Source organism: Prosopis cineraria, unplaced genomic scaffold, assembly GCF_029017545.1.
Source record: "Prosopis cineraria cultivar Desert tree isolate PC_DT_omini unplaced genomic scaffold, ASM2901754v1 PC9, whole genome shotgun sequence".
Taxonomy (NCBI): Eukaryota; Viridiplantae; Streptophyta; class Magnoliopsida; order Fabales; family Fabaceae; genus Prosopis; species Prosopis cineraria.
The window spans coordinates 13,685,836-13,704,127 of NW_026555340.1; the positions used below are offsets into that span (position 1 = coordinate 13,685,836).

The 18,292-nt window shown below is 37.7% G+C and overlaps 1 protein-coding gene across 1 annotated transcript; it reads right to left on the reverse strand.

Annotated features, from left to right (window-relative positions):
- Positions 1–70: 70 nt before the first annotated feature.
- On the reverse strand, positions 71–17,139 carry LOC129320172 (iron-sulfur cluster assembly protein 1-like). The gene is made up of 4 exons (XM_054965424.1): positions 16,999–17,139; positions 15,945–16,285; positions 10,662–10,716; positions 71–803 (listed from the first exon to the last, which is right to left on the reverse strand). Exons 2-4 carry the CDS (start codon positions 16,231–16,233, stop codon positions 350–352), a joined length of 798 nt encoding a protein of 265 aa, XP_054821399.1. The 5' UTR covers positions 16,234–16,285; positions 16,999–17,139; the 3' UTR covers positions 71–349.
- Positions 17,140–18,292: the final 1,153 nt, after the last annotated feature.

The following is an 18,292-nucleotide window of genomic DNA, read 5'->3' on the forward strand; positions in this document are numbered from 1 at the left end:
TTAATGGTAAAACATGATAACAACGTGCAATTTATGTAACTAATTTCAGCTAATGAAATAAAGCTGTTGGTTATTGTTATATAAAAAAGGCTAGTGCATTGGCTGATGCATTATTGAAACGAAATAAGCACTGTTACGTTATTACATTCATTACGTAGAAGAGTCTCTCCGATGCAAAGAAATCTTTATTACAAAACCAAATAAGCACTGTCACGTTATTACATTCTTTACATAGAAGATACTGTCTGAGCAGTTAAGAAGCTCAACTGATCATCAACTCACTGATCTGAAACCTGACGTTACAAAACCATAAAAATGGCATGTTTTCATCATCATCATCACCACGGCGTTAATGCAATAATCTCTTAATCCCCTCATACAGATGATAGAACATGGCAACGGCAGCAATCTGAGCACAGACTAGGCTGAAGTTTGATGAGAAATGGAAAAACTGGTAGAATTCAGAAAAGGTGAAGCAAATCAAAGGCATTTTCAGACAAAGAAGATAAAAACCCAAGACCATGGCCGTTAGGGAAGCCCCAGAGATTCTGTTAAAAATTGAAGACATGGAAGAGGACTGTGGCTTATAAATAGAAAGATGGGGAGATATCGGCCTAAGTGTATTTTTCATCGGAGTCGTGACTGGAGCAGCAGTGGCGGCCTTCTCTCCAGATGTTGCCTCAGTGGTGGTTGCCAAGGCTCGCTTAGCATCATAGCCTTTAAGACCTGCTTTAATGGCGTCCTCAGAAAACATGCTGTTGTGAAGCTTAAATGGACGAAATGACAGATGCCTTCTAATTTCTCTGCAGGATATCCGTTATCAACTATTTGAGTCATTTCATTTCAAAAACTCAAGAAAGCAGAGACCAGAACCAAGAACCATGAAAGCTTGACCGTCACCCAAAAGGGTCCAAAACTGACAAGCAGATGATTTAAATAGTTTTGCACGAATAATATTATAGCTAAAATCTACAAAAACTCCCCTGAACTTTAATGTTGTTATTTTATGAATAAAGCCCCCTACAATTAATAACTGTTATCTTATGAACAAAATTTGCCATATCAAACTAATGAGATACACACGGCACTTGACAAGAAAAAATATTTTAATTACTTTTAACGCAACTTGAGGAAAAATCATATCAATAAACAGAAAAAATATGGATAAAATTTTTATAGAGTTATTATTAACTGACATACGACATCACATAAGTTATTACATGTCTTTTTTGAAAATGACATAACAATTTCTGTTAATAAAATGACTAAGAAATAACAACCGAGGAGTCTGTGGTGGGGAAAAAAAAAGAATAATCAGTAAGGTTAATTTTAAACTTTTAAAGATGAAGAAAGTTCTGTACAACTGCCTCTAAATTCATAGGAGTCTTGTATATTTTAACCTAATGTTATTAAATACTAATTAAGCAAGGTAATCAAACAGAAAAGATTAATAAGCAGGAAGTAGGGCGGTCAGTGTCCAGGAAAAGATGAAAACCAAAATATATATTGTATAGAACATTAGCACACTACCAACTTTAAACACACAGATCAAAACATTTTGTATGTTAGTAGTCAGGTTTCCTTCCTTAGTTAACCATTCATACAGATTAAATATCATCTTTCATAGTACACCAATCTCTACTTCAACAACTTCCGTTTTCATTTCATTTCATTAGAAGAGCGCTTCATTATTTTCTTGGGTATATGTGGTATATAAAGAATAAATAGTTTAGTCAGTTGGGGGCTTAGTTAGTTACGTTCTGTTAGAATAAAGGGGTGAAGGAGCAAGGGATTGTGATTCAGATGTTATATCAAATAAAAAATACAGAAATATAGTTCAGTTTTCCCTATTTTCTATTCTTTTTCTCTGTCGTCTCTCATCTTTCTTCTTATTTCTCCTCTGTTTTATTCTATTTCTCTCTTCATCTCCTTCAGCCATATCAGTGGTATCCAGAGCCAGTCTTTCCTCACCCTTATATGCCACAAACGCGTTCCCAAGCTGCAATCAAGAAGATGACAAATCGGAATGATGCAAGACTTTGCGCCTTGGAGAAACAACTCCAAGCCCTCACTGCCCAAATAGCTAACTTGTCAGATGTTTTAATGAATCCCACAATGGTGGAGGGGCATCTTCCAATGAGAGGCAGCATCCATGAACTCAGACCAGAATTTCCAAGCTTCTAGCAAAGATGATTTTCTGATAGCATGCTACGTCAACGTCAATGTCCACTATTAACTTATCAAAGAAGAAAGGGGAGGAAGTTAGAGTCAGTTATGCAAAATTAAGTTGATTTTAATTTAATTCATTCATTTTCAGTTTAGTTGGCTAAATAAGTGGATCAACTTTTGATCATGTTTAGTTTGTTTGAGTCAATTTCTCTTTGAGCCAGTTATTATCCCAAATATGTTGGGATATTTTCTTATTATTTATTTATTATTTTGCTGTAATTCCTGCATTATAAATGAACTAGCTTCTATCATAGCTAGACATTCAAAAAATAAAATACTATTTTCCTTGGAGATTCTCCTACTCTGGCTATTAAACATTTTTAGAGTAAGATTCTTGCTCTAATTTATTTAATAGATTTATTTGCTTCCCTTATCATCTTTAGTTCTTAACAATTTGGTATCCGAGCCACATTCGATCAACATGGTGACCACATGCTCCGGCAATGAAACCATCGATCCCAACGCCACTTCATCCAATAATCCCCCACGCAATGAATCTATAGTCAATCCATTTTCAGAAGACCCATTATCAGCAATTGCTTCCAAATTAGAGACACTTGATTTATTGAAAGAGAAGATAGAGGCCCTTGAGGCTTCTGCAACGAGTAGAGGCAAGCGAACCATGGAGAGTCACCATAGGCGCTCACATTGGGAAGATGATAGTGAAGATGACTATGATCGAAGGGGCCCACGTCCACCCTATACAAAAATTGAATTTCCAAAATTTAGTGGAGGAGATCCCCGAGGATGGATTTGAAGGCTGAAAATTTTTTTGGTATTATCAAACACCAGAAGATTCGAAAGTTGATGTTGCTTCAATGAGTCTAGAAGATGCTTTGGATTTATTCTCATGGGTAAATTCAGAACACACCTTGTTGTACTAGGATGAGTTGGTCAGGACATTACAAGAGCACTATGGGCCTCCTGAATATCAAAATCCGGATGAGCACCTTGCAACCATCAAGCAAACTGGATCAGTACAAGAATACCGTCAAGAATTTGCTAGGCAGGTAGCATGAGTTCACAACTGGCCAGAGCACTGCCCTTAGGTATTTTTCTAGGTGGCCTCAAGGAAGAATTAAAAGCTCATGTATGCATTCAGAAACCTAGAACAGTGTTTAAAGCTACAAGTTTGGCCCTGGAATTTGAGAAAAAGGCTCAAAATTCGCGTGGGCCAATTCCTCATACTCTCAAAATTGCCCAAATCAGTCCCAATTTACACGTGATTTTCACGATTCCAGAGACTCCCCTTCACTAACTTCGCCAGCATATCCCTCCCGACCAGCTTCAGCCTCAATCACTCCTAAAAACTCTTCAACAGCCGCGAGAATCTCTCCTAAAGATGCAGAACGTCAAAACCAACAAGATAAGGGTCTGTGCTTCCAGTGTGGGGCTATTTTCCGACCTAAGCATCTCTGCAATGCTTCTTTTTCTTTGCTGGAAATCTCTAGAGAAGGTGAAGAAATTCTACCTCCCCTGCACGAGGGAGCCAAGACAGAAATGGAGCTAGAGGAGGCCGAAATCTCATTTAATGCAATTCTAGGACAGCATTCGTCAGCCACAATGAAACTTCAAGGCACGCTCAAAGGTTGTACTGTCCTGATTTTAGTTGATAGCGGCTCCACACACAATTTCATTTCAAACGCAGTGGTATCCGAATTGCAACTCCCTGTGCGGACGGTTCCAACTTTTGGAGTTCGAATTGGTAATGGTAGTAGAGTGAAATGCCATCAGGTTTGCCCAAAGGTTGAGGTAACAATTTTTGATTTAACTATTCAGCAAGATTTCTACCCTCTCTCCTTGGGTGGTTCTGATTTGGTACTAGATATTAAATGGTTGGCATCACTAAACACTGTGCAAGCTAACTGGAACAAAATGTTTATGATTTTTTTTCTAAATGGGAAGAAATATAAGCTACAAGGCCTACCTACCAACAATGATGTTTCTGTCCATTTCCATAGCATGCTTCTTACTCAAGAATCAAATGAGAAGGACGCATCAGGACACTTGAATATTGACAGAATTTTTCATGATTTTGCGAATGTCTTTTCTGAGCCAAGGTGCCTGCCACCACCTCGAGATCATTACCATACCATCAAGCTATTCCCAAATGCTACACCTCCTAATCTACGACCATATCATTACCCTCATTACCAGAAGGATGAGATTGAAGCTCAAATCAAGAGCTTGCTACAATGTGGATTCATACGACCTAGCACCAGTCCTTTTGCCAGTCCTGTGCTACTGGTTGGTAAAAAGGATGGTTCGTGGTGCCTCTACATTGACTATAGGCGTCTTAATCAAATCACCATACTAGGTAAGTACCCCATTTCCAATATTGATGAACTCTTAGATGAGTTGCATGGGACTATCTACTTTTCAAAAATTGATTTACGGTCCGAATATCATCAAATCCAAGTTCTACCGGAGGATGTACACAAAACAGCTTTTCGCACTCACTCAGGCCACTATAAATTTTTAGTTATGCCATTTGGTTTAACTAATGCACCAGCTACCTTCCAATCTATTTTGAATGACTTATTCAGGCCTTATTTACAGAAATTTGTGTTGGTATTTTTTGATGACCTCTTAGTGTACAGTGCTTCCCCACAACAGCATTTACAACATCTGACCGCAGTATTTCAAATTCTACAGACGCAATCCTTCTTTGCCAACGCAAAAAAAATGCTCGTTGGGCCAAACTCAAATTAGCTACTTGGGCCATATGGTTTCTGCCCAAGGGGTTGAAGTGGATTCTGAGAAAATAACTGCAGTGGTGCAATAGCCCACCCCCAAATCTGTAAAAGAACTCAGTGGGTTCCTAGGGCTCACTGGTTATTACAGGTGTTTTGTCAAAAACTATGGTATTATCGCTAGACCCTTGACTGAACTAACTAAGAAAAATTCTTTTTATTGGTCTGAACAGGCACAAAAAGCTTTTGAGGCATTAAAATTAGTAATGACCACCACACCAGTGTTGCAACTACCAAACTTTCATCTTCCTTTCACCATTCAGTGTGATGCTTCAATGGAGGGTATTAGTGCTGTCCTAGTTCAAGAAAGACATCCAATATCTTATTTCAGCAAGGGATTCTCTTTTTCCAATAGGTATAAGTCCACATATGACAAGGAGCTGTTGGCTCTAGTGCTTGCAATTCAAAAAGGGCGCCACTACCTACTTGGTCATCATTTCTATGTCCAAACTGATCACTGCAGCCTTAAATACCTATTGGAACAGCACACCCTCACCAATTCCCAGCAGCGAATGATGCTCAAGCTTCTTCCTTTCAATTTTACCATCATTTACAAAGCAGGAAAGGACAATACAGCAGCTGATTCACTATCACAAAGGCCTCAACATGCTGATTTTTTCCAGATTGTCATCCCTTTAGCAGATGCCTTCCAGCAACTCCCTACAGCATTAATGACAGACCCTGAAACCAAAGCTATTGTGGATGCATTACAAACAAATCCACAATCTCACCCAGATCAAAGCTTGGTGGAAGGCATATTATATTTCAAGGGACAACTTGTGGTTCGAAATGATTCTCAATTATGAGCTAAATTTTTGGAAGAAGCACATGCGACTCCAATGGGTGGTCATGGAGGGTTCCTAAAAACCATGAAGTGATTAGGATCAAGTGTGCATTGGCATGGTATGAAAACAGATGTTAAACATTTTGTACAAAGATGTTTAATTTGTCAACAACATAAATATGAAACTCTTGCTCCTACTGGACTCCTTAACCCGCTCCCTATTCCGAAGCAAATTTAGGAGGACATATCTCTTGACTTTATCACAGGGCTCCCAAAGTCTAGAGGTTTTGATGTTAACTTGGTGGTGGTTGATCGGCTCAGTAAATACAGCCATTCCATTGCTTTGTCACATCCTTATTCTGCAAAAACTATGGCTAGTTTATTTTGTCAAGAGATTGTACGGTTGCATGGTATTCCTCGGTCAATTGTTTCAGATCGTGACTCCATTTTTCTAGGTGCTTTTTGGCAAGAACCTTTCCGCTTGAGCCATACACGCTTAAACATGAATACAGCTTATCACCCACAATCCGATGGTCAAACCAAAGTAGTAAATCACTATTTGGATACCTACTTACGATGCTTTGCTCATGAGCAACCTAAATTATGAAGTAAATTTCTCTGCTGGGCTGAATTCTCATTTAACACCAGCTTTCACTCCTCAGCAAACACTACTCCATTTAAATTGGTTTATGGGCGTGATCCTCCTCCTTTTTGCCCTTATGTTAAGGGAGAAACATTAGTTGCAGATTTAGAGGAGCAACTGGAGCTACGTGACACCATGCTCAAAGTACTACATGATAACTTAAAGAAAGCACAAGATAGGATGAAAGCACAAGCAGATCAGCATAGGCGGGACCTTCAATTTCAACCAGGGGATGCAGTTTTTCTACGTCTTCAACCTTATCGCCAAAAGTCCTTAGCTAGACATAAGAATGAAAAATTGTCCTCCTGATTTTTTGGACCTTATATAGTTGTGAGGTGCATTGGAACAGTTGCTTATGAGTTTGACTTGCCTCCTGAGTCTAAGGTGCACCCTATTTTTCATGTTTCCCTACTTCGGCCTGCTCATGGGCAGCAACCATCTTCACCACCAGCACCTTTACCTCTTTCTGCAAATCTGGAGCTCCTCCTTACTCCCTTAAAGGTACTGAATCACCGCTGGACACCAAGAGGTATTCTGGAAATTTTAATTCAATGGGATAACCGTCCACTGGAAGATGCAAGCTAGGAAGACTATGATTTAATAACCATTCAATTTCCCACTTTTCAACTTGAGGACAAGTCTATTTTTCAAGAGAGGGATACTGATAGCACGCTGCATCAATGTCAATGTCCATTATTAACTTATCAGAGAAGAAAGGGGAGGAAGTTAGAGTCAATTATGCAGAATTAAGTTGATTTTAATTTAATTAATTCATTTTCAGTTTAGTTGGCTAAATAAGTGGATCAACTTTTGATCATGTTTAGTTTGTTTGAGTCAGTTATTATCCCAGATATGTTGGAATATTTTTTTATTATTTATTCATTATTTTGCTGTAATTCCTGCATTATAAATGGACTAGCTTCTATCATAGCTAGACATTCAGAAAATAAAATACTATTTCCCTTGGAAATTCTCCTACTCTGGCTATTAAATATTTGTTAGAGTGAGATTTTGCTCTAATTTATTCAATAGATTTATTTGCTTTCCTTATCATCTTTAGTTCCTAACATTTTCTTGGGTGGCTTTTGGAGTGCGAACATTATTTTCACTTGAATGACACACCAGATTCTCAGGTTACTGTGGCAAGTATTCACCTACACAAGGAGGCATTCCAATAGCATCAATCTTTTGTGCAAACGAAGATGGGCAAACAGCACTATGTGGAAGCCTTGAAGACATATGTAGCAGGATTAGACAAGGACCTTGCTGCTCAAGATGATATCTTGAAGCCTCAATCATTGCAAGAAACTTGGAGCATTGCACAAGTGCATGACTTCAATCTTCAAAGAGCAGGAGACACACAAAAACGTCCAGAGGGAGTCTTAATTTTCGTGATGGGTTTCGGAATGCTTTGTTGGGTTCAGACAGGTAGACAAGACCACAAAACACATCTGGTGGTGGTGAGTCCCAACATGTTGAGGATAAAAACGTCCTTTCCCCTGAAATTCATTCTTTTTATTTGGAAACTGGTCATACTTCCTTTGTTTCTCCCACAAAAAAGTTGAACCCAGATAAAGCAGCTGAGCATAGAGCCCAAAATATGCCTCTTTACTGTCATCAAAAGTGCTGCAAACATGGGTTTTCATTTGGGTTCACATGCTCGGGTAATTTTCAGGACAAACAGTCAAAACCCCAGCTGTCATACAGGTGACATTTTCACAAGCAAAAGCTGTGTCAATTTCCTTTAATAGTCTTAAAGGAGCTTCAAAATTGGATTACTAATGTTGGGCTATACAAGGTGATAGGGGTGGTACAGAAAATATTAAATAAAAGAGTTGGATGGAAGCACAGCACATTATCACAAGAACATTGGTTTAGTGGAGAAGCTTGCCCAATAAAGAAGCAACTTGGATGTCCCAGTTTAAGTTTCAGAAGCAGTCTCCAGACTTTCCTATCTCTGACCCTTGAGGTCAAGGGTTTTTGAGGGGAGGGTATTGATATGTAAAGAAAAAATAAAGAATAAATAGTTTAGTTAGTTGGGAGGTTCGTTAGTTAGGTCCTGTTAGAATAAAGGGATGGAGGCGCCTATATGAGGGATCCTAAGTGTGATTCAGATGTTATGTTAAATAGAAAATACAGAAATATAGTTCAGTTCTCCGTATTTTCTGTTCTTTTCCTCTCTCGTCTCTCATCTTTCTTCCTATTTCTCCTCTGTTTTATTCTGTTTCTCTCTTCTTCTCTCTTCATCTCCTTCAACCATATCAACATGTAGGTAGACCTCAGAAGGCATTATTGTACTCTCAGTCACACCTTATTCCTAGGCTCTAGGGACACAAATGTAAATTTTCTTTAGCATTTGGTCTATAAATGAATGCCCTCATCCTTTTAAATGTATCAGAGCATTTCCAATTCAAAAGAGAAAATAATAATCCAATTCTCCCATCAAATTTATCACAATTTACTCAATTAAGCTCTAGAAGCAGCTCAGTGTAGATTTTAGCTAGTCAGACTCAGAGTAATGCGACGGCATATCCATTGGGAAGCAAGTAACTCTTCTACACAACTAGAAGGCTAAAGCTTCCAAATCCCAGCCTTGGAGTAGAAGTTCAGTAGCAGACTAGCACATTCCCTCTTTCTTGGGAAAAAAGAAAGCAATAATGTAAATGAGTAAAAGTAAACAATAAATTAATTGCATCTCATCAACTCATAAAAGGGAGACCCCCATTTTTTGCCAACAATGGGAGAAAATATTTAATAAATTGTTATTCCATTTTTCAGAAGTGCAACTGATGTAACATAGATATGGCCACCCTTTTCTGAGCTAGGATAATTAATTCACTGTTAACTAAGAGCTACAGCTCATTTGTTTCCTTTCTTCCTATGTTTCCAAAGAGAGGGATTGTATATATATTCCCAGGAGGAAGGGGGGATTGTGTTTGACAACTAGTAGACTTTCACTCCACAGATGGTAACAAAATGTTTTGTTCAGGTACAAAAAGTAATCCCAATACAGGATCTGTGGCACTACTTCCACCAGTTTGATGTTTAGATGTCTTGTTTAGAGTGCATCGAGCAACAATGACCACAAAGGCATCAAACATTGAATGGGAAATATAATACAGCAGCTTAGTGCATTACCAAGATTGGGGAAGCACCGAAGTAGTGATTGTCAACTTTTAAAGTTGAAGGAGAATTACAAAAATAACCTAATGGATGTACCATGTTGCACAAATTTGCAAGACTAGGAGCTGGTTGTCAGCTTTTAAAGTTGAAGGGGTATTTCACCGGCCCTTGAGTCAAATTAGAATCTAATGCAATGCAATTTACCCAAAATTTTATCTTGTACATGAGCTGTCTTGTTTCCTTCCACATTTAACAATTTATACAACAATAGCAACAAGTCTTATCCCACTAGGTGAGGTCAGCTACATAAATTGCACAATGCCATTGTGTTCTATTAGCAACTAAGCCATTTATATTGATTGAAAAAAAATCATCTTCAATAGAATATATGTTTATCTCTTCTTCAACTCAAGCAAGGGCTCCAGCATGGATAAAGGTTGACATGTCCAGGCATAAAAAATAATGCATACCCTGTGTCATGGTACAAGGCTTAAGGGGGATGGGCCAGGAGGTTGCATGGACAGGGAATGAACTATGCCCAAAGTCTTCTAAAGGTGAGAAAAGGAAGGACTACATGAGAAGGAAGAAAATTTTACCAAAAAGGGTGTGAAAATTATTGTGAAGACCCTCTCTCTCTCTCTCTCTCTCTCTCTCTCTCTCTCTGCTGTTCTCTTCCTTTCCTCTGGCTGTTGTCACTGTGACAATGGATTCTCTCCTTCTTTCTGCAATTCTGTAGCTACCTTTCCCTTTATGTTCCCTTATTTCTACATTATTGCAGTTTTGAAATTTCCCTTTTATCAATTCTTGAAACTATTGTTTGGATGAGGAATTTTCTGTCAATCGATGTGTTTATGCATTTTGAGTTCATGACACCCTGCTTGCCCAATTTATAAATATACAGGTTGGCACTGCTTTAGTATTTGTAACAAACAGACTATTATTGTTCCCGGAAAGTGGAGAAGTAAATTAATATATGGTCATAACCATCAAGTAAATCATATTAATATAATATACATCTTTCAAATGTCAATCACCACCCTAACTTATATCATGCTAAAGACAAATGTAAGTCACTTAGGAGAATAACATACATTTGTATTATATGCTCCCTAGAGTTAAGGATACTTACATGTACTTGATGGATGAAACTCCCCCCATTTGCTTTCCTTTTACCCATCCAAGAGCTGAAAAGTGAAAGATAAAAATGTTAACAACACATTTAACGAGGACAAAGTACCTATGAGCAAACTATCACACCAAAAAGCGCATAATACAAATTTAACAGCTATTGAATTTTCATTTAACGCAATGAAGGTCATCATCCCTGCACATTACTCCTCCATATGCTAAAATCCTATTATCTAAATCAGTGCCAGTTCATGAACTGCCTATGATGTTAACAATCTAAAACAATTAGATATACAGGATCAACTACAACTTTACACAATCAAGCTAGACAAAAGGATCGAGAATGAAAAGACAAGAGAAGAAAGGACTGTCCTAAACAAAACTCATCAAAATGGATTGATAATTCTATGTGCATGTTCAGTGTAATACAGTATTACTATTTGTGGAATTTTCAGAGAGGAAAAAAAAATTGTATTGTCTCATTGCTATTCTAATGTACACACTGATCCTATATATATACATCAAGAGAGATAAAAGCTAATAAATACTAATAAAGCCTAATTAATGAGATCCTAATAAATGCTAATAATTCTCAATAATAACATAATATTCCCACATAAGCCTAATTAATGAGATCCTAATAAATGCTAATAATTCTCAATAATAACATAATATTCCCACACTCCCCCTCAAGTTGGATCATAAATGCTAATCATGTCCAACTTGCTTATACAACTCTCAAATGCAGGCTTGGGTAGTCCCTTGGTTAGTACATCCGCAGCTTGTAACTTTGTAGGTAGGTATGTCAGACATACAATACCTCCTTCTACTTTCTCTCTGATAAAATGTCTATCCACTTCAACATGTTTAGATCTCTCATGCTGTACAGGATTCAATGCCATGCTTATAGCAGCCTTATTATCACAATACAATTTCATTGGTGGATCAACTCTGACTTGTATTTCTTCCATGACCCTTCTTATCCATAGTTCTTCTGTAATTCCTTGAGCTAATGCTCTCAATTCTGATTCAGCACTGCTTCTGGATACAACTCTTTGCTTTTGACTTTTCTAGGTTACTAAGTTTCCCCACACAAATGAACAATAGCCAGAGGTGGATCTCCTGTCTCCATAAGTCCCTCCCCAGTCTGCATCGGTGTAAATCTCAATTGTCCTTTGATCATGCTTCTTGAATAACAATCCCTTACCAGGTGAACCCTTAAGGTATCTGAGAATCCTATATACAGCTTCCAGGTGTTTCTTCCTTGGATCACACATGTATTGACTTACTACACTGACAGCAAAAGCAATATCTGGCCTCGTATGGGATAAATAAATCAGCTTCCCAACCAGTCTCTGATATCTGTCTTTATCAATGGTTTCTTCTTTCTCCTTGTCTTCTTCTTCTTCAACTTCATTATCAGAGTTGTCTTCTCCTTTTAACTCCTCAGTGCCGCTTTTCTTAGGTGGCCTCTTCTTTTTCGAGACCACAATAGGAGTTTCCTTAGGTTTACAACCCAACATGCCAGTTTCCTTGAGAAGATCAAGTATATACTTCCTCTGAGATACATATATTCCTCGTTTTGACCTAGCAACTTCCATCCCAAGAAAATATTTCAAGTTCCCAAGATCCTTAACTTCAAATTCCTTACTAAGGATAGTTTTTATCCTTGCTATTTCATCAACATGATCTCCTGTAAGGATTATATCATCAACGTACACAATGAGGATGCACTTCTTAGCTCCCTCAGCCTTAACAAACATCGTATGATCTGACAATCCTTGCTTGTAGCCTTCTAACTTCAGGACCTTTGAGAATCTGTCAAACCATGCCCTAAGTGACTGTTTCAAGCCATACAGTGATTTTTTCAGCCGACATACTTTGTCATTTCTGCCTCTATCAAACCCAAGAGGTAAAGTCATGTAGACTTCTTCCTTCAATTCTCCATTTAGAAAAGCATTTTTGATATCTAGTTGATGAAGATGCCATTCAAGGTTGGCTGCCACTGACAATAGATTCTTATAGTGTTCAGTTTTGCCACTGGTGCAAACGTTTCTTTGTAGTCTATGCCATAAGTCTGGGTGAAACCTCTTACTACTAACCGTGCTTTCAACTTGTCAAGTGTGCTATCAACCTTATACTTTGGGGTAAAGACCCACTTGCAACTAACCAGTTTCTTACCTCTAGGTCTTTCAACAATCTCCCATGTTTCATTTTTCTCCAAAGCTCTCATTTCCTCCATAACTACATTTCTCCATTCTGGTATTTCCAATACTTCTTGGATGTTGTTAGGAATAACAACTTTATCCAAATTAGTGATGAAGGCTCGGTAACCAGGAGAGAGAGCCTTGTAGGACACATGCTTCTGAATCGGATGCAAGGTACAAGACCGAGGTTGTTTCCGAAGGGCAATAGGTAGATCAAGATCAGTAGATTGACATCTTTGTTCTGAGTCATCTGGCTTACTAGATGGATCAATCTTTGGTACGTCAGCTTCAGGGACTACCTCTGGTTTTGACTCTCTTGGTGCCTCAGGTACAAGTTGCTCACTATCTTTTGTTTTCTTCTTTTGAGTGTAAACTAACAACTCCCCCTTTTGTGGTCTTTCCACATCTTTCTCTGTTTTCTTGTTTTCCTCAAACTTTGGCATAAGAGAAGAGGTTGGTAAAGGTGGGATGTTGGACAAAGGTAAGGGTGATGGTTCTAGTAAAGGAGACACGGACTCAAGAAGTATATATTCAGCGTTAGGTTCTAGTTCCCAAGTCTGAGATTCACCTATATTCTCCCCCTGAATTGAGGAATTGGAATAAAAAGGAGTTTCTTCATGGAAAGTAACATTGAGGCTTACAAGGATGTGTTTAGAAACAGGATCAAAGCATTTATATCCTCTTTGAGTAGTAGGAGAATAGCCAAGGAAGATACACTTGATAGCTCGAGGTTCAAGTTTACTGCTTTGGTGGATATGAACAAAGGTTGTGCACCCAAACACACGAAGCGGAAGTTTGGTTTCAATGTGGGATGTAGGAAAAACACTCTGCAATTTTTGGAGAGGAGTTTCGAAGGCTAATATTCGACTGGGCATCCGGTTGATGAGATAGGTTGCGGTTAAAATGGCATCTCCCCAATAAAACTTTGGCACGTTGCAAGTGAACATGAGTGCTCTTGCAACTTCAAGGATATGTCTATTTTTTCTTTCTGCGACCCCATTTTGTTGGGGTGTATGGGCACACGTACTGGTATGGACAATCCCATGCATTTGGAGAAAATTACTCAGATTGGTTGAAGTATTCAGTGCCATTATCGGTGTGTAAAACTTGAATGCTAGTGTTGAATTGGTTTTTTATCATGGTGAAAAAACTCATGAATGTGGATGCAACCTCGGACTTGTTTTTCAAAAGGTAAACCCAACAAACACGAGTATGGTCATCAATGAAGGAGATGAACCATTTTGTTTGAGTACAGTTTGAAATGCGAGATGGTCCCCACAAATCACTGTGGATGGTTGTGAAAGGTTTGGTAGGTGTGTATTTGGCTCTAGGAAAGGAAGTTCGATGGTGTTTGGCAAGTTCACATACCTCACACTGGATTTCAATATGATTCAAGGTCGGACATAAGGTTGGAAACAACTGCTGAAGGTAATGAAAATTGAGATGACCCATTCTCTTATGCCATAACATAAAATCATGAACTTTAGAGGTAGATGCAGAAATACCAACAATAGGTGGGTTATCCACTCAAGTGACGACCTCTAAATAGTAGAGCCCCTCATATTCTTTGGCATTGCCGATTGTCGCACCAGATGATAGATCCTAAAACACACAATGTGACGGGAGAAATTTAGCAAAACAATTTGAGTGCCTGGTCAGTTGACTGATTGAAAGTAAATTACAATCAAGTTTTGGCACGTGAAGGACAGATTCCAAAGTAATAGAATCTGATATACGGATACTCCCTTTTCCTGCCACCGGTGCTAAGGAGCCTCTCACTTTAATATTTCCAGCACATGGGGTGTAAGTGGTGAACAATTGATGACAATTAGTCATATGATCAGATGCCCCGGAATCCACGATCCAGACCACTGCACTTCGAGTCGTCTTTAAAGCCTGAAGGAAAGACCCTTTTTTGGCCACAAATGCCATGGGTGCAGATCTAGAATTATGCACAACACTACATAAAAGTAGCCACAGCACCACCCCTAGTACTTCAAATGAGGGAAAAGCTTTCTGGTAGACTGAAAACAGAAGCCACAACCCAATATAACTCCAAACCCAGCAAAACAAGGCACTAACAACACCATACGACCTGATATGGCTCGAAAACGATGTGCCCATACACCGGATTGTGCTGGATCTGGCCGGAGAGAGTGCGTCGTTGCCGTCCGAGAAGATCACGTCCTGAACGGAGCCTCCACGCGCCTCCACGCGCGGCCGAAAGCTTGCTGACGCAGTGAGCAGGGGTGGCGCGTGTGGTCTACACGCGCCGCCGTTCGCCGCCGCCGCCCTGGGTTTCGCCGTTCGGAGCCTCCTGAGTATGTCTAGGGTGGCGGTGAGATTCAAAACTCGCTCCACTATTGTCCACACAAATGCCGTCATGTACTGTTCAGGCAGCCCCATTCTAGCCATTCCAGAACTAATTTAATTTGAAATTTTGAGCCTGATGCTCTGATACCATGTGGAATTTTCAGAGAGGAAAAAAAAAATTGTATTGTCTCATTGCTATTCTAATGTACACACTGATCCTATATATATACATCAAGAGAGATAAAAGCTAATAAATACTAATAAAGCCTAATTAATGAGATCCTAATAAATGCTAATAATTCTCAATAATAACATAATATTCCCACATAAGCCTAATTAATGAGATCCTAATAAATGCTAATAATTCTCAATAATAACATAATATTCCCACACTATTTCATAGTGCTCTCTAAGTCAGTCAGCTGAAAACATTAATCACAGAAAAGAACCCCAATCCATCAATCCAATCATATTCTAGGAATCTAACTCATGCTCGCTCAACTTCCATACTGGGAAATCAAAAATAGCATGTAAAAAAAAAAAAAAGCCCCCCAGACCTCCATTAAGATAAAATGTTGAGAAACTCCCGAGAGATAAAAACGTTTAGAAAAGTAATTTGTTCAAATTCCAATGCCCCTATACACAAATGGAGAAGCAAATTTTGGTGCAAAAAACCCAAAGCACAGATTCATCCCAATTTGTCTTTATCTCAACAAACAAAAATAAAAGGAAAGGTATAAAAGGGAACTCGCAGGACCACATACCCATAGATGAAGAGGCAACACCCAAACCACAGCCAAAGGTCTTGGAGGAAGTATCAACAATCTTTCTGGTCTGTTCATCACCCTTAATATGGAGTTTCATGTCATCCCCACAAGCTGGTGCCCCAACCATGCCCATACCAACCATGGGATCATACTTGGATCCAGTACTCCGTGGTTTGTCACAGTGATCAACAACCTTCTCAAGGGAGAATTGAGGCAGAACCTGGAGGGTCGGTGATGGCACCACCCGTGACACTCCCAAAATTCTCTTTGAAACCAGCCTCAGCATTCTTTGGTAGATTCAAGATCCTCTTCTTCTCTAAGGTTTCCTTCCCTTCAATCTGCAAATATATATGGTTCCTCAATTCTTTAAATTCTTCATGCAGAAAATTATCATTATGAACCATTCTGATTATCCAATCATATAAAGTGTAGTCGATATAACACTTCCTAACCATAGTTATCACCAATTAAATACAAGCATCAAAGCCACAGGAAGAGTAAGTAGCAACAAAGGACAACGCTGTCAAGAAAGTGGCCAATGAGCACACAATAATATCATTGAAATTGTGAGACTATAAGTCAAGATAGTTTAACCGAGATCTCAGTCTAAGTAGTTTGAGGCTTCCATTCTAAATCTCTCAAATAAACGCACCCAGAATTCTTAATAGGTGCTTCACACCGAGAAGTGAAAAAGAAGGTGCTGGTTTTTTTTTTTCAATTGTCTGAGATTCAAAATGAAAAGAGATTACATATTGTTTTGTTCCGAGAGATAAACAGGTGCTGGTTTTCGAATAGAAGAAAATAGATGATAATGGGCAATTTTAATACAAATACCTTGAATAGACATGAAAGCTACACAAAAAAATGAATTTTTAAAGCAGACACAGATAAAGGAGAAATAAATTCAAACACACACTCGAGACAGATACTTGTTCGCCGAACCAAACTAGATAAGGAATAAAAGGGATGACAAAGAAAGATCGGAGCCCGAGAGATAAAAGGGGTGACGGCGAGGAAGACGAAGGTTGAAAGGCAAAGGAAGAAAGAGTACCTAAACAAGGACGATCAAGACAAGGTTGACAGTGGGTGAGAGAGCCGAGCACCTGAGAGCGGTGAGAGCGGCAGCAACGAGAACCGACGAGCAGTGACGGAGGCGAGAGAGATCTGCGAATGACTAGCGAAAGAGAGACCTTCAAGGCTATACCCAGTGTCAATTACAAATTTGCCATCACTAAAAAATTTAAAAAAAAAAAAAAAAGATCGTCAGCTATTAATTTTTTTTTTTATTTTCAAGAAAAGATGAAAAAGTAAGAATCTTGGCTGTTAAGGATGGTTTGAAGGTGGAGAAAAAGGGAAGCATTTTTATGTAACCTTGTGTGTGTTTGAGTAGCTCATTAATCGATTTTTTGAGGGAAAAAAATCAATTTTGCATGAAATTATCTAAACAGCAATTCTTAAAAAAAAGATTTTTTTAAAAAAAATTAATTTTTTCTCAAAGCTGTCAAAGGCAGCTTTTGTGTTCAGATTATAAAAACATATTGAGAAATTACAAAGCAAGGCCCAAAAAAATTATAAAAAGGCACAAAATTTATTAAAAATAAAGTCAAACTTTTTTCTCTCTATTTTTTTTAATAAAATTCAAACTTTAAATCTTTAAAAAAGTTACTAGCATAAGTTCCTACCAACAATCACCTTTCACTTAACACTTACTATAAAACTAATTTAAATAAAATATTAAATGATAGAGAAAAATTAATTTAATTTAATTTAAAATTGAGGGTCATTATAAAATTGTTGCAAAAGTACATAGAGAGAGAGATTTTATATCATTTGTTACATTGCTATATTTTTTATATTGCGAAAATTTCTAAGTAGTGTTTAACATCTTCATCAGATATGGCTTATATTCATGATATCATTAAAGATCAACTTGTACATTAGCATCTTCATTAGTTATTGTAAAATTGATATTTGGTATTTAAAAATAAAATCTTTCTGTTTTATTAAATTTATTTGAATTAAGATATATTGAGTTATTTATTTATGTAAACTAAAATTTTTAATATTAATATAATTTAAATTTTTATAATTAATCAGATATATAATTTAAATAATATATTTTAATTTTTAAATATTATATACAAATTTATCAATAATTTAATTTTGAAAGGCAATGTCCTTTATAATGATTTACACAATTAAAATTGATTCTAAGTAAATTGCTCAAATATCTTCAATTCTATTAAAATCAATTTTAAAAAAAATAGTATCTAAACAAATTACGTTATAACATAATTAATTATGATTAAAATCTGTCATTTAATTAATTATTTTTATAATCTATT